At 31.1% G+C, this 23,285-nt stretch overlaps 3 protein-coding genes across 8 annotated transcripts; 1 reads left to right on the forward strand and 2 right to left on the reverse strand.

The window, feature by feature from the left end:
- Window positions 1-1,932: 1,932 nt before the first annotated feature.
- LOC137836946 (EID1-like F-box protein 2) lies at window positions 1,933-4,605 on the forward strand. 4 transcript variants are annotated; one of them, XM_068645751.2, is made up of 3 exons: window positions 1,933-2,102; window positions 3,293-4,066; window positions 4,294-4,605. In XM_068645751.2, the coding sequence occupies exons 1-2, from the start codon at window positions 1,950-1,952 to the stop codon at window positions 4,046-4,048; spliced, it is 909 nt and encodes a 302-aa protein (XP_068501852.1). In that variant the 5' UTR covers window positions 1,933-1,949; the 3' UTR covers window positions 4,049-4,066; window positions 4,294-4,605. The 4 variants fall into 4 exon arrangements, with proteins under 4 accessions (XP_068501852.1, XP_068501853.1, XP_090157275.1 ...); XM_068645752.2 differs by lacking the exon at window positions 1,933-2,102 and adding an exon at window positions 2,176-2,765; XM_090301149.1 differs by lacking the exon at window positions 1,933-2,102 and adding an exon at window positions 2,246-2,566.
- A 1,494-nt stretch (window positions 4,606-6,099) lies between these two features.
- LOC137836947 (uncharacterized) lies at window positions 6,100-9,681 on the reverse strand. 3 transcript variants are annotated; one of them, XM_090301152.1, is made up of 7 exons: window positions 9,640-9,679; window positions 9,494-9,548; window positions 9,222-9,371; window positions 8,354-8,427; window positions 8,196-8,275; window positions 7,177-7,328; window positions 6,100-6,315 (listed from the first exon to the last, which is right to left on the reverse strand). In XM_090301152.1, the coding sequence occupies exons 2-7, from the start codon at window positions 9,495-9,497 to the stop codon at window positions 6,248-6,250; spliced, it is 528 nt and encodes a 175-aa protein (XP_090157278.1). In that variant the 5' UTR covers window positions 9,498-9,548; window positions 9,640-9,679; the 3' UTR covers window positions 6,100-6,247. The 3 variants fall into 3 exon arrangements, with proteins under 3 accessions (XP_090157278.1, XP_068501854.1, XP_090157279.1); XM_068645753.1 differs by having other exon boundaries at window positions 9,494-9,681; XM_090301153.1 differs by lacking the exon at window positions 8,354-8,427 and having other exon boundaries at window positions 9,494-9,668.
- A 2,565-nt stretch (window positions 9,682-12,246) lies between these two features.
- Window positions 12,247-20,438, reverse strand: LOC137836948 (chaperone protein ClpB3, chloroplastic). The gene is made up of 10 exons (XM_068645754.1): window positions 20,015-20,438; window positions 18,815-19,033; window positions 17,744-17,981; window positions 17,139-17,334; window positions 16,132-16,186; window positions 15,704-15,854; window positions 15,106-15,414; window positions 14,118-14,383; window positions 12,965-13,891; window positions 12,247-12,777 (listed from the first exon to the last, which is right to left on the reverse strand). The coding sequence occupies exons 1-10, from the start codon at window positions 20,258-20,260 to the stop codon at window positions 12,442-12,444; spliced, it is 2,943 nt and encodes a 980-aa protein (XP_068501855.1). The 5' UTR covers window positions 20,261-20,438; the 3' UTR covers window positions 12,247-12,441.
- Between the last annotated feature and the right edge of the window lie 2,847 nt (window positions 20,439-23,285).

Consider the following 23,285-nt stretch of genomic DNA (forward strand, 5'->3'; position numbering starts at 1 on the left):
ATGGTATTATGCTATATTACACATTTCCACTCAACACTTGCCTTCAATAGTGACATCAACATTCTCAAAAAAACCCTAAGATTTCAAATAATTCAAACATGGAATAACTCCTACACTTAATCTTAAGGACACTTTCCCTTAAGAGAAAGATCACTTAAAAAGATCCTAATAAATTTTAAAATATATATTTGCTTTATAAACTTTTTAATTTTTTTTAAAGTGGATTAAAATATCCCATTTACATTATAAACCAAATCTAGGTAACACAAATTTATTAGGTAATTTATCAAGTTAGAATTGGATCAAATTATTTGTTTTTACAATTTTACATATAAATAGGAATGAAGGTAATATATAGTTTAAAAAAGTTCATTTATTGGCTAAAATCTAATGAACACAACAAACTTTGGTAGGTCTTCTTTATGTTTGAATTTGATGATTTTGTTTCCAAAACAAATTTGTTTGACTTGTGGTTCCTAAAATAATGATTTTTATTATTTTAATTTAGTGTTTTGTATTTTCATTTTGTTTTCTCTTGTAATACGAGAATAACTTATTTTTAGTTCTTGTTAAATATTTTTCAAAAAAGAATAAATCAAAATGAAGAAATTATTAGAGAGATTAAAACAAAAAAAGTATCGAAATTTATACAAAATTAAAATGAAAAACTAAATTTAGAGGAATAAAAGTCAAACAAAAGTTTTATTGTAAACAAAAGTCAAATAAAATATGGCTATGTAGAGAGCAATAACATAAATAATACTTTTCTAATTTCTTGTAAGACAATGGTATATTTTCTAAAATCAACACATTTTTATAATTTAAGAAAAATCTTAATTAAATACTACTAGGTTTTGTTTTATAATCTTAGTTAAATACCATAAAAATTATTTATATCATTTATAGCCAATAAAAAATAGGAAATTATAAAACTAATGAGACTAATTTCCATAAAAAAAAATCATATTATTTTTACTTACAAAAACACTGAAATTAGTATTTATTTTTCTTATAAATCCAAAATTGTAAATTTGATTGAATCAAATAGAAAGAAAATAAAAAAAAAGGGTTGAGACAAGTGAGAAAGAAAGAAGAATAAAGAAATGGCAAGTTGATTTGATTTAGCTAAAAAACGAAAGCTTAAAGATAAAGCACCAAGTTGACACAAAATAACAATATCAATTTTGCAAATAAAATAGAAAAAAAAAATGAAAATGAAAGCCCAAGCAATAATAATGTGACACCTGGCAGACATGAAGTGTAGCTAAAGGAATAACCTTTTGTAGTCTTTGCTAAGGAAAATAAAAGAAGATCTTATGAATAGATTTTAATAATATTTTTTTAAAATTAAACAATTCCAAAAATTATTTTCTATTTCTTTTAACTAAATTACTTTACTTTATTTTATCATCCAACTACTTTTTTTTTTCTCTTTATTAAATATCATTAATAAACAAGGAAAATGTTTAACTTATTAACTGATTTTTCCTTTTTATTATTTTTTTTTTCATTTTTTCTATTTTTCCCTCCATCAAATTTAAGTATTGCTTGATTGCTGTGAAATAAATATAATTGATGAGAAATCAAGGAAAGTGAATGTGAGTGAGACATTAGAGGAAATAAAAAGAATATTTTTTTGAAAGTAAATTTTATATTGGTTGAAAGGGTATTTTATTTGATATGAAAAGTATATAAAAATGAGTTTTTTTTATTAAAAAATGTATTTTTTTTGATAAACTTTGAAGAAAGTGTTTGAGACAAGTTGGTTGAATTTTGAATACCCTACAAAATCAGCCTTCCAAATGCCACTTTAGAATTGTGGTGTGCCAGCTGGACCAAGATGACATCGTTGACACGTGTCAGAGTATGATTTGTCCTTGATAGAGTCCGTACTCACTCAGTTACTCTATGCATGTCTTGAAATATATTACACTTTTTTTCCTCCTCTGATGTTCCTGTTTCTGTTTCTTTTTCTTCTTTCTTTTCCATCTTCTTTGGTTTTCTTCCTCGTACCTTCTCTCTATCTCTATGCATTTTTGCTGCTTCAACTTCACTGTCTTTTGCTCTGTGCTTTTTCTGGACCGAATTGCCCCTGCTCAGAGGTGAAAATTACAGATAATTTAATTGCCACTTTTGCAAACAAAAGTTGCTGCTTTTCTCCTTGTCTGTTTTTTATTTTACTGTTTCTCAGATACCCTTTTCTTTTTTCTTTCCCTCAAAGCAAACCATTGTTTGTTTTATGGCTAAAGCCGGTTCCATAAGCTAAGTTAAAATCTGAGTTTTTTTTTTATCTAATTTCAGGATACCGATCCATTTTTCTCTTTTTTTTGTTAGTTTTGATTTTTTCTTGGTTTGATTGGAGGGTTTTCATAAATTTCTAGCTTTGAGTGGAGATTATGTGGAATCTAGTGAAGGGTCATTCTGGAGTTTGGATTTGTCTATGTAGCAAGGATTAAGGAATATTTATGTTGAGCTTCGGTGCCATGTGAGATGTGTCATGTCTTTTAACTTTGTTCTGTGACGTGGCTGCTGTAGATTGGGTTACTGGTGTTGGGAAATGAAAAATGTGATTTACATGTACCTCTGAATGCTGAGCTTTATCTGATGCATTTAATTATCTTTTTTTATGTACGATGAGATAGTTTTGCACTGTTAGATGCTTGAATTTTGAAGTTATTTTAAGGCTGCTCTTGGTTGCAGTGCTGTTGCTTGAACTGAAATATCCCTCTCTCTATGGGATTTGTTTTCTGCATTTGAGTTTTGTTGTAAGCACCATTGGTTTATATTTTTTGCCTCTTTCTATATGTATATTGTTTCATCTCTTGTTCATTCCTCCTTCCATAGAATTTTGCACCCTTTGTTTGCTGTTTGAAGATATAGATCACTGATACTTCAATTTGCACACTGCGTTGTATCTGCTACAAGTATCATATCTATGCACTATGGATTGTAACCACTAGTAAGCTATTGAATAACAGTATACCCTTAAAGTTCAACACATACCAGTGCATTGGGAGGGAGAAAAACATGTATTTTCTTGAAAAAACTTTTGAGTATGTTAGAAAGTAGTTTGATGAGGTCAATTCTAGTTATATGGTATGTGCTTTGGATGTTATTATTTACATATTTTAGTGTTGGTTTCATCACATTAGTTATCCTGATGTTTCTTAGAACTACACAATTTAAGAAATTTGGTCATTAGGATTTGTCATCTGTATGAATCATTGAATATTCTTAAGTATATGATGGAAAAGGTAGTAACAAACTCATAGGTGTTCTGTGTGAACTTCAGGTGAAGAAAATGATTCTGACTAAGCAGTATCGATGTGTTCATTCAGCTAGCTGTCATTGCACCAAGGGACATTTAAGTGAAGATGTGATATTCTTGGTGTTTCAGCACTTGAATTGGAACCCCAATGTGATTGCTACTCTGTCGTGTGCATGCAAATGGTTTGATGATATCGCAAAGAGAGTTCTATGGAAAGAGTTTTGTAGAACAAGAGCTCCTAAGATGATGCTTGATCTGCAATCCAGTGGAAGTCACAGTGCAGATGGGAACTGGAGGGCTCTGGGGAAGCTTCTCATATTCTGTTCTGGTTGCACACAAGGTGGTTTGTACCATAATGTGCAGGTTCCTGGTCATTTTGTTAACAAGACTCGTTTTTCTAAAACACTAGGAAAGAGCTTTCTCATGCCACAGTGCCTAAATGATGTTCTGTATGTGTCTGAGCCTTGTGAGCATATTGACCAAGGTGAAGCTGGTGATTTAGGATTCTTCAGAGGAATTTTCAAGTCCTTTGCATCATCAAACGTGAAGAGGATGATAGTTAACAGAGGTGCACAGCTCCATTCAACAGAGATTTGCCCCTATTGTAAGGCAAAGTTGTGGAGCATGCTGCAGGCCAATATGATTCCAGAAAGTGCCAAGTGCAGGTTGGGTTCCCATAAAGATTATATTGAGTATTATGTCTGCCTAAATGGTCACTTGCTTGGGGTCTGCACATTGTTACCACTGTCTGATTCAGAGGATGTATCTGAAACTGAGTAAGCCATTAATGATTCTCAGGTATTTTCCTGTATCTGTGAAGTCCATAACTTCTTGTAAGATTTCATTTTCATCTTTTATGAATAAAAAACTAGTTCTATGTGAAGTGAAGATTTAAGGCTGGAAAAAAATGGTTTTCCTTATTGATAACTAGACCCTTTTTCATGAATATTTTTCTCTTGAGCATTGAAAAGAGTAAAAATGCTGCAGACTAATTTCTCTTAAACTGTGATGTTTTTCCTTGGCAGATTGGAATTCAATCTTCACATGAAATTTGGTTGAGCACAGTGCTGTTTGCTCATGGCTGAAATTGTGCTCAGCAACAGCTTCTAAGTCCCATTTTGATTCATTCCATTATGCTTCATGTTGCTGTCTCAACTCATGCCAGCATTTTCCACTGATTATAAACATTGCCAACAATTTTTTAATAAATCAAATCAAAGGTGGTTTTACTTAGAATTCATGTGTAGATTTCTGACCTTGGCGTTCAATACTTAACACTTCTTAAGAATCATTTTGATTTAGTAGCATTTTCCAATGTCAGATTCATTTGAGCACAATTTTTGTGTTCCACTTTTTCTAGGCCACACACTTTCTGTCAAACATAGACAACATCTTTATATTTTGGTGTCAAACATGAACAAAGTCCTTGTTTTATACTGATGAATTTAGTTATCTAACTACAACAATGAACTGAAATCAGAAAATTAAAATTGTAGAAAAAATGAAATAAGATTATGAATCAATAATTGAAGAAGGTAAAAAGTACATATAACCTATTTTTCACTCAACACATTTCACCTAAAACCAAATTATGACAACTTTTAACATGACAGTGACTGCAGACCACATTAAATAGCATTAAATATATTTTTTGTTATTTTTCTATAATACGAAATTGACCGTATACATATTTATATAAATTTGAGATTTTACTTCATTTCATTTAACACATTGAAATTTGTTATAATGGTCATTAATCTCTGAAATCAAAATAACGAATTTTGAAGAAAAAAAATTAACAATCATTTATATTTTATAATCATATGAAAATTAATTTCGTGTTATATTAAAAAATATATATTTAATCCTTAATTATAATATTTTCTTTCATCTTCTTACAGAAGAGACATAACTTGTTAAAAAAATTTCTTGTCATATAAAAAGAATTAATTTCAAGCCCAATAACTGTTCTTTTCAGTTAGTGATGAGATTGAATCAAGTATTGAAAATATATAAAAGACATAACATGCAACTATTTTGTGATTAAAAAAATATATTGAAGGTGATTCAATTTGGTTTTGATCTATTTTGAAAATTCAAACTACAAACCAAATCGAACCAAATCCAAATCAATAAAAAAGTTTTCAGATTTTCTTTTACTCTCGATTATTTAAATAAATTTTCACTTTTTTAAAAAAAAAATTGGTTCTTTGTACCCATACTTTCTGCATAACAAAATTAAATTAAGACATTATTATATTTCAATTACTATTTATTGAACTCAAACAGAGATTAATAATTAACGGTATTTTATGAAGAAATAATTAATATAAGATAGTTAGATCAATTCTTATAAAAGAGATGAACCCAAATTTCTAATTTTTTTTGTTCATAGAAATAAAATACATGTTAGAGGGTTTACAACTCACTCCATTCAACAGACCCCCAAATTTCTAATTTTGATCTTATAAAAAGGTTCCAAATGAGTACATAAATTACATGGTAACAAAGTAAAATAACTTTACATGGAAAACTAATAACAAATATAAAAAAATGGGATAATTTAGTTGAATTCTGTAATAATAACCACTTTAAAAATCCTATCACTGATTCACTAACTGTGTAAAACTATGATGAACACTGTCAATGCTAAGCCAATAAACTCATAATCAATTACAAAATTATCATTGGGGCTAGTAAATGTTGTTCACTTTGTATAAAACTGTAGTTGTATAAGTTAACAGTGTTTATTAATCCTAAATTTGCCCTGTTTCTATCTTTTATCCATTCAAATGGAGCATGTTCTTCCATTGTGTACTTAAATAATCCAATTTAAAGGAAAATATAAGATATATAACCACAGATTCATACCTTTCTACAAAAAATATTCTGCATGATTTGCTCATATAATGCCATTTCACTCTTTCTTTCAGTAGCTTAATGGACATAAACTAATTACAAAATATCAATTATTTTTTCCTACTCAGTCTCCTCATCTTCCTCTGCTCCAAAATCCAACCCAGATATTTTCATCTTTCCTATGTTAACTGCATTTATTCAAACATCAAATAAAACACTGAGCATTCAAGGGATGAGGAATTGGTCCAGATATATAATATAATTCATTGAACAAACTAAACTGAGTGTGATCTTTGTGCTTAAGCTCATGCATGTATAACACTTCTCAATATCAAAATGGTAGTTTGATGGTCCAAAAGAATGCAAGATTCTTTGTGAAAGAGAAAAAAAGAGTCTCATGCAAGTACATGCCGTGCATGATAATCAAAATATCATAATAATCAAATACAGCAGAATCTAGAACACGCCACAGGCTCACATCTTCAGGTTTAATCAATTAATAATAAAAGAAAGTATAAGAAATATGACACTGGTTTCTTTTAGCAAAGTGTAATTCCAAGAGGAATGCCTCAGGGTTTGGTGCAGGTTGCATAGCATAATCAAATCCTGGTTTCTTCATTAAGCTTTCACTTCTTCCATTCAAAATGCATGAAAAGGTATACAGGCACAACAGGGAAATAGCGAAGAAAAGACCTAAATTCTCAAAGATCTCACAATTGTGTAATGAGAGTAACACTATCATCCAAGACTAGGAACAATTTAGAAGAACTGCGAGAGTACTCTTTTGCACACCTTTCCGTTGTTCCGCTGTTTAATTTTTTTTTTCTTTTTGAGAAGATCAAAAGGAATTATTCTTCAGAAGATAAGATTAAAAACAATAAAACAACAAAAGCCTTATCCTACTAAGAGAGGTTGACTACACGAACCACATGACACCATTGGGCTTGGTAAATGAGATGATAACATTAAAAAATGCAGACGGAAGCAAAGCATGGAAAAAAATATTGAAGGTAGAAGCTATGGAAGTAAATTGTGTCACATTCACTTACCAACAGCATCCAGCCCGGCTAATTTTGGCAGGAATTTCCTGATGTGATCTTCTGCTGCTTTATCAGCTTTCAGTGTCTCACACTCGAACGAAACAACGATCCTTTTCTTCCCATCCTTTTGTTCCACCAAACCTGTGATATCCTTACCCCAACTGCTCAAAGGTGGCAAACAATAAGTTGAATATGCCAGCAATCATGTTGTTTGTTATCATAAAAAATTTAAAGTGAAGAAAAATGTAAATGAGTGAGAACTTCAATCTGTGATAAGAAATTCAAATCATGCTCTGAAAGAGAAACTAACCAGCCAACAGAAGACAAGGAATCAAGATAAATAGAGAAATTTCATATAACACTGACAATTACTGATAATTATTCATGTAAATACAGGTTGAAATACAAAAGGTGGTTTCATTCATTTGGACTTTTAGTCTCTTAGGGACCAATAATTTAATAATTGCAAAATACAATGAAAAATCCTTCACAGCAAATAGGGGAAAATAACTTGATGAGTAGAAACCATAAGGACTAAAAAAACCCAAATGAGTGGGAAATACAGTGACTAAAATCCAATTTGTGTGACTAATAGTTCAATCTAAAATATGTATCCCAAAGTACACCAATTAAGTGTTTTGTACAAAAAAGGAAATACTCTTTACAAGGACCATAGGAAAACTAGATAATGACTTGTGGATTATCTCATTATGTGTCTCTCATAAGCTGCTCTGTTCCATTGGCATGTTAAACAGCAACAAGCTCTATTTGTCTATAATCATTATAGTTAAATACTGGTAGAATGCAATGAGAAAGATTGACTTTATTTATTTGACTATAGTCCAAATGTTATAACTTATATCTAAGCACTTGCCTGATTATAGAAATGCAGTTTCCTCTAAATAACATTATTCTCACTGTTTAACTTGAAAGTTATACAGACTAAAAATCAACTAAAATTAGAACACAAAATCATAAAGCCTAGGTGAGCACTCAAAAAGAAATTATACGTGAAAACACTGCTTTACCCATGAATATGATCAATGCTGTGGAACCGTGCAGCATCATGGCCTTTGCACTCCACGACAGTAGCTTGCTCTTTCTTTGTCTATTTCATGAAAACCAAATGTAAATAAAGTATACAAGGGAAGGAAAAGATAAACAAGACAAAGAGCACAATAACTACATTGAAATCTGTGATCGTGAGTTTGATGAGGCGATAATCCTCACCCCTACTGCATTCCCTTTCACATTCCAATTCTTTCATGTAAAAAAGAACATGTACAAGTAATTACTACATGGATACAATAGAGTATAACAAAAAGTCGTATAAAAGAGACAGCTCACATATAGGACCATGAGCAAGCATTAAAAAAAGTTATATAAGAAATGATGCACTAAAGGATATTTACTACTATTGCAAGCTGGTAGTAATAACTACAATCTTTAGCTGAAAGGCTAGCAAGAAGTTAAAATTAGTTTATGAATTTAATTTAATTAATTTTAAGTCAAATAATATGAAAACCTATGGGCCATTTACTTCAATACCTTGTACAAAGTATGAACATAAAGGAGCCCTTAAAATTAAAAAAAAAACAATATATATGATTCTGATTCAGTTTGCTTACACTGACCATGAAGCAAAAATACAGAAATAGGAAAATGGTGCTGCACAAACCAGCTACCCCTTAATACCTAAAGTCCATTCCAAGGGAATAATTCTCATGTGACAAACTTTCACTCTATAATCATTTTATGCTTATATGTTTGACTCTAGTTTCAATCCCTACAAGAGCATACAGGACATTAAGTTTGTTAGGAATTCAAACTTCAGCAGCACAGTAACAACATGGACCAATGTGCACTAATAAAAGCTTATAAAGATCAAAACTTAACTTTTTTTTCATAGAGGAAGTGATCCTAAATGAATGTCACATGTAGGACTAAATAATTATTTTAACCTAATCTTTGGAGAGAAGAGAAGGGAATTTTTTTTATGTTTGTAGAAAACATATATTAGTCAAACAAAGAAAACATGCATATGTATGATATACCAGTGCCAGAAAGGCCATAGCAAGTAGAATGAGGAAGTTGGATGAAGTGTCCTGAGATAGAGCCACACGGCAACAATGCTATTGAAGCTACTCCTTCCATCATCATCAACTCTTCCACGTTCCCCTCTTCGTTCTCTTCTGCCGGAAAATCTGACCCAAAAGGAAAAAAACAAACAAAATGAAAATGGATAGTGATGGGAAAGCAAATTGAAACATAAAGTTTCAATTTTTAACACTACAATCGCAGGATGAATGGAAAAAAAAAACCCTACCCATTTGTTTGTGAGAGAGAGAATGACGAGCTGTTTGGTTCTGCTACACAACAAACTGCAAAAGGAAGAAAAACACTGAAACGGAGAGAAAAAGAAGAAGAAGAAGATGAAAACGTTAATGGCGGTAGCGGCAACAAAGAGTGTACTTCGCCTTCCTTTTTCACCTTTCCATTTTATTTGAATTAGTTAAATGGTATTTTGTTTATCTCATTTTTAATACCAGATAAAAAGTAAATATCAATCATACACATAAAATTTTAATATAAATAAAATCATATATAAAATATTGATTATCATTAATTTTTATTTCAAAAGTATGATTTTTTTCTTTAAAAATATCAAAAATAAAATAAGGACGGTATTTCATAAGTGAATTGTCGAGTTAAATAGACTTGATCAATACGAATTAACGAATTCAAAAAGACTGTTAATCTAAGCTAGCCCGCTGAACCCACCCCGTTTTGCAATCCCTAGTCATACCTTATTCAGAAGGAATAATGTTGTGACATTGTTTGAATGTGACCAAAGACATTTATTATCCTATGTGAATGATTAAGGGTATTTGACACATTCAAGGTGTATTTAGGTAAGAATTGAAGAACATGAGATTTCATTTTTGTATATAATAGAACATAACTTAAAGAATCAAACAATGCCCTTTCTTTCCATTGATTCATAAAAATGATTAATCGACCCTTTCATTAACCCTTTCATATATTGAATGTGATAACTATGTTAACGGAGGAGCTTTAACTTCAGCCATCAAAACAAGAAATGCATCCACATATCCTTAACACAACAAATTTTACTTTAAGGCCATGAGGACTAATAATGTTAGTTGACAAACATAAATTGTGTGAAGAATGATTACAATAAATCATTATCATTTTATTGCGGTGTAGAATTATGGATCACAGATGGAACTCATGTATGAGAGAGTTAAGGTCCTTAGGGTAGATGACCCTCGCTTTTGTGGAAGAAAAGATTATCCAATGCAAAATGTTTTTGCAACTTGTAATTTTAACATGAAATTCACGCACATACTAGTAGAGTGGGAAGGAACAACATATGTCCTTATCTAAGAGGATTCACTAATAACACTTGAAGGTTAATGCATTTGGATTTGGTATAGGTCATGACTTCTGACATAATTATGAAGTTGTAATGAATACATCTTCAATTTTTATTGAAAATGTTAAAAGGACAAATAGTTGTACTACATTAAAGTGTTAGATACTACCTAAAGAGTATTCACAAAGAGGTCCATAGAACCCATTAATCATCATCATGCATCCCTTAGAAATGTCATTGAAAGAATGTCTTGAAAAAAAGACTTTCTACATTGGCAAGTGGAATTGAATCCCATAATTGTTTAACACAATAAGTTTTAGTATGTTGTATTCTTTACACTTTTCTTTAGGGATGGATAATGATCAATTTATCGCTAGTGGATGAAGTGGATCGAGAGTTAATGGAACAAAACATTGATAGGTCACGATGATGATTGTAGTAGGCAAAGAAAAATACGAGAAATATCATAACTGATCAAATATGGAGAGATTATCAAAATAATTAAGTTTTTGTAATAAATTGTGTCATTAATAAAAAGATTTCATTATAATGTTTTCATGTCTTATCCATGACTTATATTTGCAATAAGTACATTACGAACAAGGAAAAGATATTTTACAGTAACATTGGCATTTCCAATTTCACAAAACAAATGAATGATTTATAAATTTTATGTTAATTATATATATAAATTAAAATTGTTGGGGGATAAGGTAGGAGAAAATATCTCTGAATTATTATTGTACTTTGAATATGTTTAAAAATAAATAAATAAATAGTGGAATAATATATTGTTGAGATTTGATTAAATTAAAAAATTTCATGTATGGATAAGTTGGAGTTTAAATGTTAGATTCGAAGAAGAACTTTAAGAATATTTTATAATCATGTTGAGTTTGAAACGGTATAATTACATGCAAGAAGTAAAGTAAAATTTTATGTAGAGGTATAATTTTTTTATAAGAAATAAAGTTAGTATTTTGAATCAAGTTAAATTGGGATTGCAGAAATAAATTAATTTTTAAATTGTTCTTAAAGCTTGAAATGTAATGGGAATGATTAAATTGATTTATATTGGTTATTGTATACTGTTTTATGTAATATATTTGTTTTTCTAATTGAGTTATGTTTAAGAGTTGAGTTGAATATGATATTGGATTATTAGGTTTATGGAACAACTAAAATTACTCATGTTTTAAATATATAACCAAAATGGAACAACTAAACTATGAAAACCAAAATTACTCAATGTTTAAATACATAAAATAAAACCAAACAATTAAAACTAAAACGGTTGGAGATCCCACGTCGACTAGAGATTAGAACCTTTCATTGTATATAAGTGGGTGCAAACCTCAACCATATGAACCGGTTTTATGGGAGTTGAATTAGGCTTAAAGTCCACTTTGTAACAAAATCTTCGGATACTGAATTTGCTTGCAATAATTTCATTAATTTCAACAATTTCATAGACCAGGTTCATAGATGGACCTTAAAGTTAAACACTTGAAATGGATAGATCTTTTTTTAGTTTTAATTTTTAAATAAAAATGACAAAAAATTGTAAACTAAGGATAATAATTACCATGGAAATATATCACAGGAATGCCAAAATTTTACTCCTAATCCATCCATAAACCACACACAAGTATGGATTTGTTATTTGAAACTACTGCTCCAGCTTGACACTAAAAAAGATTTTCATAAAGTAAACACTTCTTTAGCATGATATTTGTATTGATCAACAAAAGTTATTATATGAAAAACTAAAAATTATCTCATGGTATGAACAGGATCATCGAAGTTGCAGAAGTGTAAGAAAGAGACCTATACTAAAATTTGTTGTGGAACCTTGCATGTGGAGTAACAAAGAGCATTCACAGAATCTGTGGAAAACCTTCCCGGCTGTCTTTAACAGTAGAACTGGATTCTGAATCAGTTCCAACCCTCCTAAAAACTAGCTTTTGCTGGGGAAGTTGACCATTGGAAAATGCTGTGACTTCTGTGTCAACTAAAATTGTGTCTTCTTCCTTCAACTCTCCTCTAAGAATACCCTTGGCAAGTTCATTCTCAACATTCTGCTGAATCACTCGCTTCACCGGCCTAGCACCATAGTTTGGATCATACCCCAAACTTCCAAGGAGTTGGATTGCAGCTTCTGTCACTTGGATTTTCATCTTGCGATCTGCAATTCTCTTTTGCACCCTCTCCAACTGTAATAGACGTGGGAAGTGAGTATTTTGATAAAAAATTGAAAGAGCATATAACAATTCCCAGAGATTAGAAACATAGTATACTCTTCTTTCTTTTATAGGCATGTGTGGAGTCATGGACTTCAACATAAATGTATCTACCTGTAAAGTTTATGGTTTAGGATTTAAGGTTTAGGGAGAAAATTACCTGTAACCTGACAATACTACTGATTTGGTCGCGGTCCAGAGGCTGGAAAACAATATACTCATCAACTCTATTCATGAACTCAGGGCGAAAGATTGATCTTGCTGCGTCCATAACCCTCTGCTTTATGGTTTCGTATGCTGACTCTTTGGGCACAGTGTCATTATCAGTGTTGAGAATGTACTGTGATCCAACATTTGAGGTCATAATGATAACCGTGTTGGTAAAACTTACTGTCCTGCCCTGTGAATCAGTTACTCTTCCATCATCCAGGATTTGAAGGAATACATTGAAAACATCTGAGTGTGCCTTCTCAATCTCATCAAACAAAATGACAGCATAAGGTCTGCGGCGAACTGTCTCTGTTAGTTGCCCTCCCTCTTCATACCCAACATATCCAGGTGGAGCCCCAATCAATCTCGAGACTGTGTGCTTTTCCATGTACTCACTCATGTCAATTCGTACAAGTGCATCTTCTGTGTTGAACAAATACGAAGCAAGGGCCTTGGCTAGCTCAGTCTTTCCTACACCAGTCGGTCCCATAAACATGAAGCTAGCAATCGGTCGATGGGGATCTGAAAGGCCTGCTCTTGAACGTTGGATAGCCTCAGCTACTGCCTTAACAGCAGGATCTTGTCCAACAACACGCTTATGAAGCTCTTCCTCTAAGTACAACAGCTTCTCTCGCTCTGATTGTTGAAGTTTTGAAATTGGAATACCAGTCCACTTGCTTACAATGTCAGCAATATCATTTCCAGTAACTTCTTCTCTCAACATAGACTTACCAGAGTTCATATATTCGTGTAACTCCTTTTCTACACTTTCAAGTTGTCGTTGCAAGGAGTTTAGACTCCCATACTTTAATTCAGCTGCGCGATTAAGATCATACTCTCGCTCAGCCTGTTGAATCTCAAGATTTACCCTGTCTATCTGCATATATATGAACATCGAAAATCATCAGATTTCAATCTTCCAATTAACATAAAATCGTGCCTTAATGCAAGTGCATCGTTTGTTATGTCAATGCATAATTACCAACATACTTGCACACTAGTTCAGTGTGATGAAACCCTGCATAAAGCTGTCTTCTAAACGTTCACTTATTTATAAACTGAATGCATATTTGGTAAAACATAACAAAATTCTGATAACATACCTCCTCTTTAATAGATTGCAGACGAGTCATGACAGACTTTTCATGCTCCCATTGCCCAGTCATTTCATCCTGTTTCTCCTTTAAGAGAGAGAGTTCTGTCTCAAGTCGATTTAATCTATCTTTAGAATCCTTGCCAGTATCATTCACGAGAGAGAGTCTCTCCATCTCGAGTTTCAAGACTGACCGATTAATCTCATCAAGTGCAGTAGGTTTTGAAGTAATTTCCATTTTTAGTTTAGCAGCTGCTTCATCCACCAGATCAATAGCTGCAATTTAGAAGTAGCAAGAAATTAGTGCTTTGTGAGTATCGTTGATGCAAATCCACAACAAAATGAAACACAGTAAAAGTTTACATTTTTATTGAAAACTATAATAGTTTTGTATAAAAGGAGGAAAAAAAGAGCATAAGCTAATGAATAGTCCAAAATTGATATTGGCTTGAGATTATACAAAAGACAGAGTATTGACCTCCATTTATACTAGTCTGAGAATCATAATCCTAATCAATTGAGGAAACCAATAAGTGAATATAGTAAAAAATAGGAACCACCTCCTAAGCGAACATCCAAGATACTTTTAAGCTATTGAGTTCCAATACTAATATTATGAGATGCTTTTCCACATATTCTGAAAAATTTAACAAAATAAATTAACAAACAAATAAATGATAAATTATAAAAAGAGAAGTTGTAGCTATAAATTAATCATTCAAATTCAAAACATTGAAAATGAATTAGACTATGGTCACGATAATTTTAAAGTTCCATATATAGTTCTATATAGTTTTAAAGCTCTTAAGAACAGTTTCAATTAACACCTTATATTATTTATTGCTAAGACTCTAATCCAGAATCCAAACATCATTCTCTTAAAAATAGTAAGGTATCATAATACCAGAACTAATTATTCACCAAAAAAATACAACAAAATTTCTTAATCTTTGTGTAATATATTCACTTGCCAAGAGTCTTTAGCCAGTTATTAATACCTTTATCAGGCAGAAACCTCCCACTTATGTATCTATCAGAGAGAATTGCAGCATCTACAAGTGCACTGTCAGAAATGCGAACTCCATGATGCAGCTCGTATCTTTCCCGCAGCCCCCTCAGTATTGAAATGGTATCTTCAACTGATGGTTGGTCAACAAAAACTTGCTGGAAACGACGCTCAAGTGCAGGGTCCTTCTCAATATACTTTCGATACTCATCTAATGTTGTTGCACCAATACATCGCAGCTCCCCCCGACCAAGCATAGGCTTTAAGAGATTACCAGCATCCATAGCACCATTTGTAGCACCTAGCATGTGACATATATAATTGCAATCAAATTCAACAGCCACATTTTTAATTTCTTTTTTCAAATCACCATAGCTATAAACAAATGCAGTATTTTGGGAGAAAAATATTCATTGAAATGTATCGTCTTTCTCTAATCTGAATATCCATTGATTCAAAGGGTTTTTCACACACCAGTTATGCACAAAGAAAGAAAAAAAATGGAGAAAGTTGTATAGACCCTTCAAACAGCTTTTGCAAAAACAAAAAATCAGGTACTAAAAGTGGCAAACTCTGAAATTATTCATTACCTGCCCCAACAACTGTATGGATTTCATCAATGAAAAGGATAGTCTGACCATCAGATTCTGTTACTTCTTTGAGGACAGCTTTCAGTCTATCTTCAAATTCTCCCCGGTACTTTGCTCCAGCAATAAGTGCACCCATATCAAGGGATATGAGCTGAAAGTGACAAGTGTATCAGAATAATTTTACAACTCCTGGCCAACACACAGCTCAAAATGGCGAAAAAATAAGATAAATATTGCATACTTATAAAACAAATCACTGGAATTAAGGGTAAGATTTAGAGGGTATAATAGATATCAATGTAATGAAAATGAGATAAAAACTTAAAAAAGCCAGTTAATGTAAATCTATCCCACATTCCCATTCTTTCCCCTTTATCTTCCATTTTGAAAATATTAAGAATTTAGAATAGCCAAGATAAAGCACATACCCTTCGATTCATCAAAGCTTGAGGAACATCTCCTTGAACAATTCTTTGAGCAAGTCTGTTTCCAAAGCATTGCTAGGTTAATGTTTAATGAAAACTACCACAAGCAACCAAATAAGGTATAAACATTTGACCTACTCATCTAAAAAAATGACAGGAAAAAACAGGATCTCTAGTTCAACAAAAATGTCTCAACAGCATCAATGAACATGGTTTCAGATTTTAAATCACATGACATCACCTGACGTAGCTGCAATATTACTGTTGATGCAGTGTTTGCAACTACATCAACTTGCAATTGCAGGTTGAATTCACAAGAAAAACTGTCACGGCCGTAATGTTGCTTCTTTTTAAAACAAAATAACATTTCACGATTGAAAGCTTGGAAAAAAATGCTATAACACAACCAACATCGCTTGCAGTAGCCACAGTGCCTGAAGTCACAGTAACCGCAAAGTAACTGCAACTGCAATTTAAATTGATTGTGGTCTCAATAACCATATAATTGATTACATTGTTTCTACCATTGATTCTAATATATAATGCTATAGAAAAGGAAATGGCTAAATGTTGGGTTTTAGTCTGATAGAAGAAAGGAATAAATTGTTATTTCAAACAATGTACCACCTCTTGCACTCAATTTCCAGTTTTAAGGAACTTTACTTTCAAAAGCAGAAGAGAACTATCATTTTAAATTAGGTCAATCTCTTAAACTTACTTCCTACTTTTATGAAACTTGTATTTGAAATATTAGATTTGCATACAGAAAACAATATAATTTATTTCTTAAAAATATTAATAAAAAACTGTAGTCATGTTCAAATAATTTGTATTTTATTTCACACCATCGTAATTGTCATTCTTGTATGCATGAAACAGGTTACACATGAAATTCAGGTAATGGATAACAGTAGCAGCATCTAAAATTTAATAAAAAAATAATTTAGGGTAAAATGTTAAAAAATAAGACAAACACAGGCAACACTTGGGAGGAAGACCTAAACACTTACCCTTCTGAGATTGCTGTTTTTCCAACACCAGGCTCTCCAATTAGTACAGGATTATTCTTTGTTCTCCTGGAGAGAATTTGAATGCACCTGCGTATTTCAGCATCTCTTCCTATGACTGGGTCAAGTTTTCCTGCTTTAGCCATTGCTGTCAAATCTTTCCCATACTTTTCCAATGCTTCATACTTTCCTTCAGGATCTATAACAAATTGAAACTGAGGCTTATGAAACAGAAGATATTTCCAAATAAAAACATTGCATGTACAGATACTCATAGAGTCATAGCCCATCGTCAAGCACAGGTTCTAGCACGAAGATTATGGGCCAGTTTGAGAAAATGTTTTCTGTTTTCATTTTCTGTCTTCACTTGTACAGGAGGAAACAAGGAAAAAAAAATAATTGTTTTCAATGTGCCAGTACAAATCTTTGAAAAAAAGATGACAGTTTTGTAATTAAAAATAAAATAGAAATGAAAACAGAAGTAAATAGACCCTAAAGTTTTTAATAGCATAAAATAACCCCCTCCCCCCCAAAAAAAAAGCAGGTAACAAATAGAAAACAGAATGTCAAGTGATAGCAACATTATATACATTATAATTATAAATGACCTTGGTCAATAACTGACTGGCGTCCCCTTATGGACTCTATGGCAGATTTAAGAGCTTGCTCGGATATTTGAAAATCTCTGAACAATATCTTCCCAAATCGTTTATCTTGGGAAAAACCAAGAACAAAGTGCTCAACTGACACAAATGAGTCCCCATATTCTTTCTTGAAGTCCCTAGCTCTCTGAACCAATGCCTCCAAATCACGCCCCAACATTGTACCAGCTGATTCCCCTAGAACCTTACATAATAGGCAAGAGTTTAACAATCAGGTTATTGGACGACAGAGTGTATTTTATAGGCATCTAAAAAGATACAATGAATGCCTATGAGTTTTTGCTCCATATAATTTGCACATGCTCAAAGTTGTATATTTATATATAATAGTGAATTTGGGAATTAAAGTGTTATCAAATAAATGAAAAATCACAAAGATCCACAGTCTGACAAATACTGGATCTGAACTGCAACCAATACCAGTAAGTCAGCAATATGTTGAACATCGACGCCACAAATCTTTTCAAGCACCAACAGTGAAAATCTCATTAGTTATAGATTGCTCATACAACCATACTGAATCAAGAGTGCGAATAAATAAGAGATTTTTGCTACACATAATAATATAGTTTGAATTGCATATCACCGATATGTTAACTGTTTGATCAAATTAGTTTGGCATTTTACTCCTTTCCTCAACAATTTTTGCTTGGATGAGAACACTTCATAATTGGTCAGACCAAAAATGAGGTACATATTAGTTTCATGATTCAACTCAATGTTACGGCATTATAAAAACAGAAGTAAATAGCTAGAACATTCCTTCCAACTTCCAAGCTTCTGTTAGCTTGCATTTTTCTCAGAAAAAGTTGAGGACTTCATACAATTTCTATTTAGGTCTTCATCTGAAGGAAAAGTACACCCATAATCCAAGTTGCAAGACAATATGGATAAAACCAATAACATCTCATACCTAAAATTTAAATAATGCCAACAAGAAGAAGCCAGACTATAATAACAAGATCAAGACATAACTACGAGCAGCAAAGCATATGCAAATTTGACTTGGTCAATCACCTTGGGTTGCCGCTTAATGTGCTTATCAGTGGCCTCTAGAAGCTGAGTATTATCAATCCCAACCTTAGAAAAGATCCGGCGAGCAAGTCCGTTCTTTTGCTCTAACAAAGCTTTCATCAAGTGCTCAGTCTCCACAATCTGATGCTTGTTCTCTTTAGCCACTTCTGGTGCAGAGACAATAGCTTGCCATGCCATTTCTGTGAATTCCTGTTGTGTAATCTGTCATTGCATCAAAACCCACTATCAATTACTACACCTCTGAAACTCCAACCAGACCCAATCAGCATAACGAGTGACCCAAAATCACAAACAATTTAGATTGCCACAATTGAAATGAATAAAGTCCAGTTGAGTTAAACCAAACTTGAGTTGCATGAGCTAATATCAAACTTTACATTAAACGCATAAACCAATTACTTAAATTTAACACAATAAATGTACTTTACATATGTTTAGTTAAACGTAATTTAGTATTATTTTCATACCAACAACAAAACCAAGAATAAACTAAGCATTAATATATTTAGGTTTAAATGTTTCGAAAATGAAGCATTACAAATCGATCAATTTATTTAATTATTACATATTCCCTTCGTTAAAAAGGGTTAAATGCACTCTCAGTTCCAACAGAAAAAAATGTTCATTTGTAGTCCAAAAATAATAACTTCTTAATGTCTACCTATCATGAAAATGTACCAGGTGTATCCACTTCAATTAATGTTATCCATGCACTTGACACATTCATATTTTTTTTTCTAAGAACTAAAAAGGAACATTTTCCAATTTACAGGAACTAAAATCAAATGTAACCCATATTTAATATTTAAGTATTTGAAGTGAACCCAACCCAAAAGTGACAATAGTACTATTTAGAAGTAATATCAAGGAGAATAAATTACATTAACACTTCCTCTTATTCAGCACACCATACTCTTCTTCTTTCTGTCCCTGCAACGACCCTTTCATTGCTTAAAAATCATTGCTCACGTCTTCTACTCATTACACTAACTTTTCTAAATTGATTGAAAAATACCAAACATTAAAAAAAAGGTATCACGCAATCTGAAAACGTCTTAGAGAGTGAGAGTAATTTTCTCATCCACCAAGAATTTCCATCGTTTATAAGCTCATTAACACTAATTTCAAACCCTAAAAGGATTGATTGTAACAATGAATACGGTTATGAATGTGCATGCATACTTTTCCACTTGATGAAACTGAGCAGCGAACAGAGAACTGCGATAGGTCTCTTCGCGTTCTCGAAGACCCATTTGAGAAAGCTTCTCTTTTCTTCGACGGCACCGAATTCAAACTCTTCAACGAAGTTGGGTTCGCGGGAAAGCCAAAGGAGACTTGAAACTGTGAGAATCGAGTGTGGCTTATGTGGCTGCGAAATGGAACGGAGGGACGAAGAGCAATACCCGGAAACGACGTCGCAGAGGCCATCGCCGGTGACCGGAAACGGCGATGAATTTTCCGGCGAGGTTGTTGTGGAGAAGATGGTGTCAGTTGTGAAACAAAGCAAATTTGTTAAGAGGCGATTTTATAATGCTACGATTTTGGATAAGCCGGGTGCGCAGTGCGCCACCTCAACATGGTTCACAAATGTGTTTGTTTTGGATATGCTTTGAATTGGATCACGATATTTTTTTATTTTTTTTTCAACCTTTGAAATTAAATTTTATTTACATAAATATAAAATATTATAAAAATATAATAAACCATTAATTTAGTATTTGAAACTCTAATTAATAGTAATAGCTTGTGAAATTTATCTTTGAAGAAATGTACATTTTTTATATGAAAAATAAAAAAGTCTTTTTTTAAAATAAAGATATTTTTTATTATTGTTTGATTTTTCTTATCTTAACAACTATTATTTTTCACCTTGTCCATTTTAAATAGAAGTCTACTTCTAATTATATCTTTTTCTATAAAATTAAGACTTTTATTCTTCATTTGAACCAGTAACATAGAGATATTTGATACGTCAGTTTTTCTCTAAATTTTATATTATTATTGTAAGTTAAAATTTAATAAAAATATATTAATTATTAAAAATATATTAAAAATAGGCAATATATTGAAAACTCAAAACTTATTTAAATTTAATTATAAATTATAAATAAATAATATTTCAAACATTTAAATTATAATTTACATGTAATCTATACCTATATAAAGAGGATTTCTCACTTTAACTGTTATAAATTCTTTTCCTATTTTATCCTTACTTAATATTTTATTTTATTAATTTATTTTGGTTATTTGGACATTTTATAATTTTAGAAGTTAATAAAACAGTTTTTGAATTTTTAAATAATATTTTATTTTATTTGTTGTTACTTAACTGGTTGGAGAGTGAAAAGATAGATACGTTACTTTTTTTTTGTTTTAAACTGATTTTCTTCTCTATTCAATAAAAAAATTAAAAATTAAAGATATTTGTTAATATTTGTTGCTGGACATGAGAGTGGAGAGATGAATTCTGTTTTAAACTTATATTCTTCTCTATTAAATAAAGAATTAAAAATTAAAGATATTATGTTGTTCCCTCCTTCACTAGGTTTTCTTTTGCACACATAGTCTCGCTCTCGAATACAATGACAAGATTCAGATGGTCGAACCCACTAAAAACCTCCTAGAGTCATTTGATGGGAACCAAAAATTGAAACATCACCACTTCTACCATTAGATGACATTGTTGTACGAAAATGATATATTGTTTGGGATATTCAAAAAATTATTCAAACTGCATCAATCCAAGTTTTGCATAGAGAAATAAAACTTTAATATGGAAGATGCTCCCACACCACATCATCTTCCTGGTATTAGATAGGTTATTCCATTGCAGAGAGAGACACATTTTCATGTAAGGTGTTTTACTTTATTATCACCTGGCATTGTGGTTTTTTTGTTTTTAAATCTCTCATACCGGCACCAAGAAAAAATAGGACGATTCATTCATTTCGTTGGCCAATCGAGGAATCTCTGACCACTTTTCTCTCAAATCTGTTCTAGCACACACCAATATCACTCACCGAGAATTCATATGTTATGCTTCAATACTTTCTTTTATGTATCATTTAAATTTTATAAATGTCAATGTAGTGTTTATTTTCAAGTTTCTATTTATTAAATTTTACTGCTAATTCCTGTTTTGTGTTAAAACCGGAGGAGAAAGGACCAATGAGTTGATTTTGTCTACCAAATTCTTTGAGTGACCCTATTTTTTACTTTAATTTTATGTTTCTCCCTAACATCTAAAATTTGTTGCTATATTTATGTGAGTGCACCATAACCATGATTCTGAAATGAATAAAAATATTTTGTTTGATTTAGTAGTTTGTGATTTTTTTCTCATCTTAGATTTGGATCAAAGACAAATGGGTTATCAAATGGGAATGACTTTGAGAATAGTTATTTTTTTAATTTGCAACTTTTAAATATCTTAACCTTCTATAATAGTGGATGAGATTGATATCTATTATACATTTGATATATATTTTATTAGTACAATTCATTATAATCCTTGAAATACATATGTATATGCATATTTAAAAATATGAATACACATAAATATTAAAAAATAAAATATCTTAATACCAATCTTTATTTGATATCTTAGAATTTATTATTTTGATATCTTAGAATTTATTACATGTAGTTACTACTGTTTTCTTTTATGTTATAATTTTGTATGACATTTATAAATTTATTATATATAACCTAACAAAACTCTTATTAGTTTAATTTTAGACTTTACTTACCTTCCACTGAAATCTTAATTATCTTCATGAACAAAAATTAAATAATTATTCTAATTTATTCCTCTGGTATCGAAATGTGAAAGAAAGGTAATTTTCAACTAAATTTATTTTATTTAACTGGTCTATTGTTAAAATTTCATTCATTTAATTTAGATTTTACTTTTAATAGCCCTCTTTCTTTTCTTGATATAAATTTTCAAAAAATGATAATGTAGAAAAATATATATAGTTTTAAATGAAATTAAAATAATTAAATAATAAGCTTAAATATATTTTTAATTCATATAAAATGAATAAGTTTTAATTTTGATTCCTTTAATTTTTTTATTAAAACATCATTCGAAATAACTCTTAGATCAGTAAAATAGATGTATTAATCTATCTTAAAATGAATATTAAAACCTACAGACGTGATATACAATTTTTGAAAAATTAAAATTGAAAAGAGATATTTTACAGAAAGTAAAACCAAAATCTACACATTTTACAAAGATTACAAAATAATAAATAAAGAAAAATTTCAGTAACCAAAATCAAAATTCGTAATTTTATATGATTTAAAAATATATTTAAATGTTAGTTAACTTTTTTTAGACAATTTGTTAATTTTCTTAATTGGTGTGAATCTATTTTTTATATTGAACAAGAGAGGAGTATATATAGAGAATATTTCTTAAAATGTTTATTACACGTCAATTTTT

The sequence above is a fragment of the Phaseolus vulgaris genome, chromosome 4 (assembly GCF_051622355.1).
Source record: "Phaseolus vulgaris cultivar YP4 chromosome 4, ASM5162235v1, whole genome shotgun sequence".
NCBI lineage: Eukaryota > Viridiplantae > Streptophyta > Magnoliopsida > Fabales > Fabaceae > Phaseolus > Phaseolus vulgaris.

What these genes read in the sequence shown, in the direction of transcription:
- LOC137836947 (XM_068645753.1), bottom strand. An exon ending in TCACGATCACAGATTTCAAT is followed by an intron (nt 8,276 to 8,353) that starts GTAGTTATTGTG and finishes TTCATGAAATAG; the next exon opens with ACAAAGAAAGAGCAAGCTAC. An exon ending in AGCATTGATCATATTCATGG is followed by an intron (nt 7,329 to 8,195) that starts GTAAAGCAGTGT and finishes ACCTTTGAGCAG; the next exon opens with TTGGGGTAAGGATATCACAG.
- LOC137836946 (XM_068645751.2), top strand. Translation starts at nt 1,950, where the DNA reads ATGTTCCTGTTTCTGTTTCTTTTTCTTCTTTCTTTTCCATCTTCTTTG. An exon ending in CGAATTGCCCCTGCTCAGAG is followed by an intron (nt 2,103 to 3,292) that starts GTGAAAATTACA and finishes TGTGAACTTCAG; the next exon opens with GTGAAGAAAATGATTCTGAC.
- LOC137836948 (XM_068645754.1), bottom strand. Translation starts at nt 20,260, where the DNA reads ATGGCCTCTGCGACGTCGTTTCCGGGTATTGCTCTTCGTCCCTCCGTT. An exon ending in GAGGTTTCTGCCTGATAAAG is followed by an intron (nt 14,384 to 15,105) that starts GTATTAATAACT and finishes TCTAAATTGCAG; the next exon opens with CTATTGATCTGGTGGATGAA. An exon ending in GTAGTATTGTCAGGTTACAG is followed by an intron (nt 12,778 to 12,964) that starts GTAATTTTCTCC and finishes CGTCTATTACAG; the next exon opens with TTGGAGAGGGTGCAAAAGAG.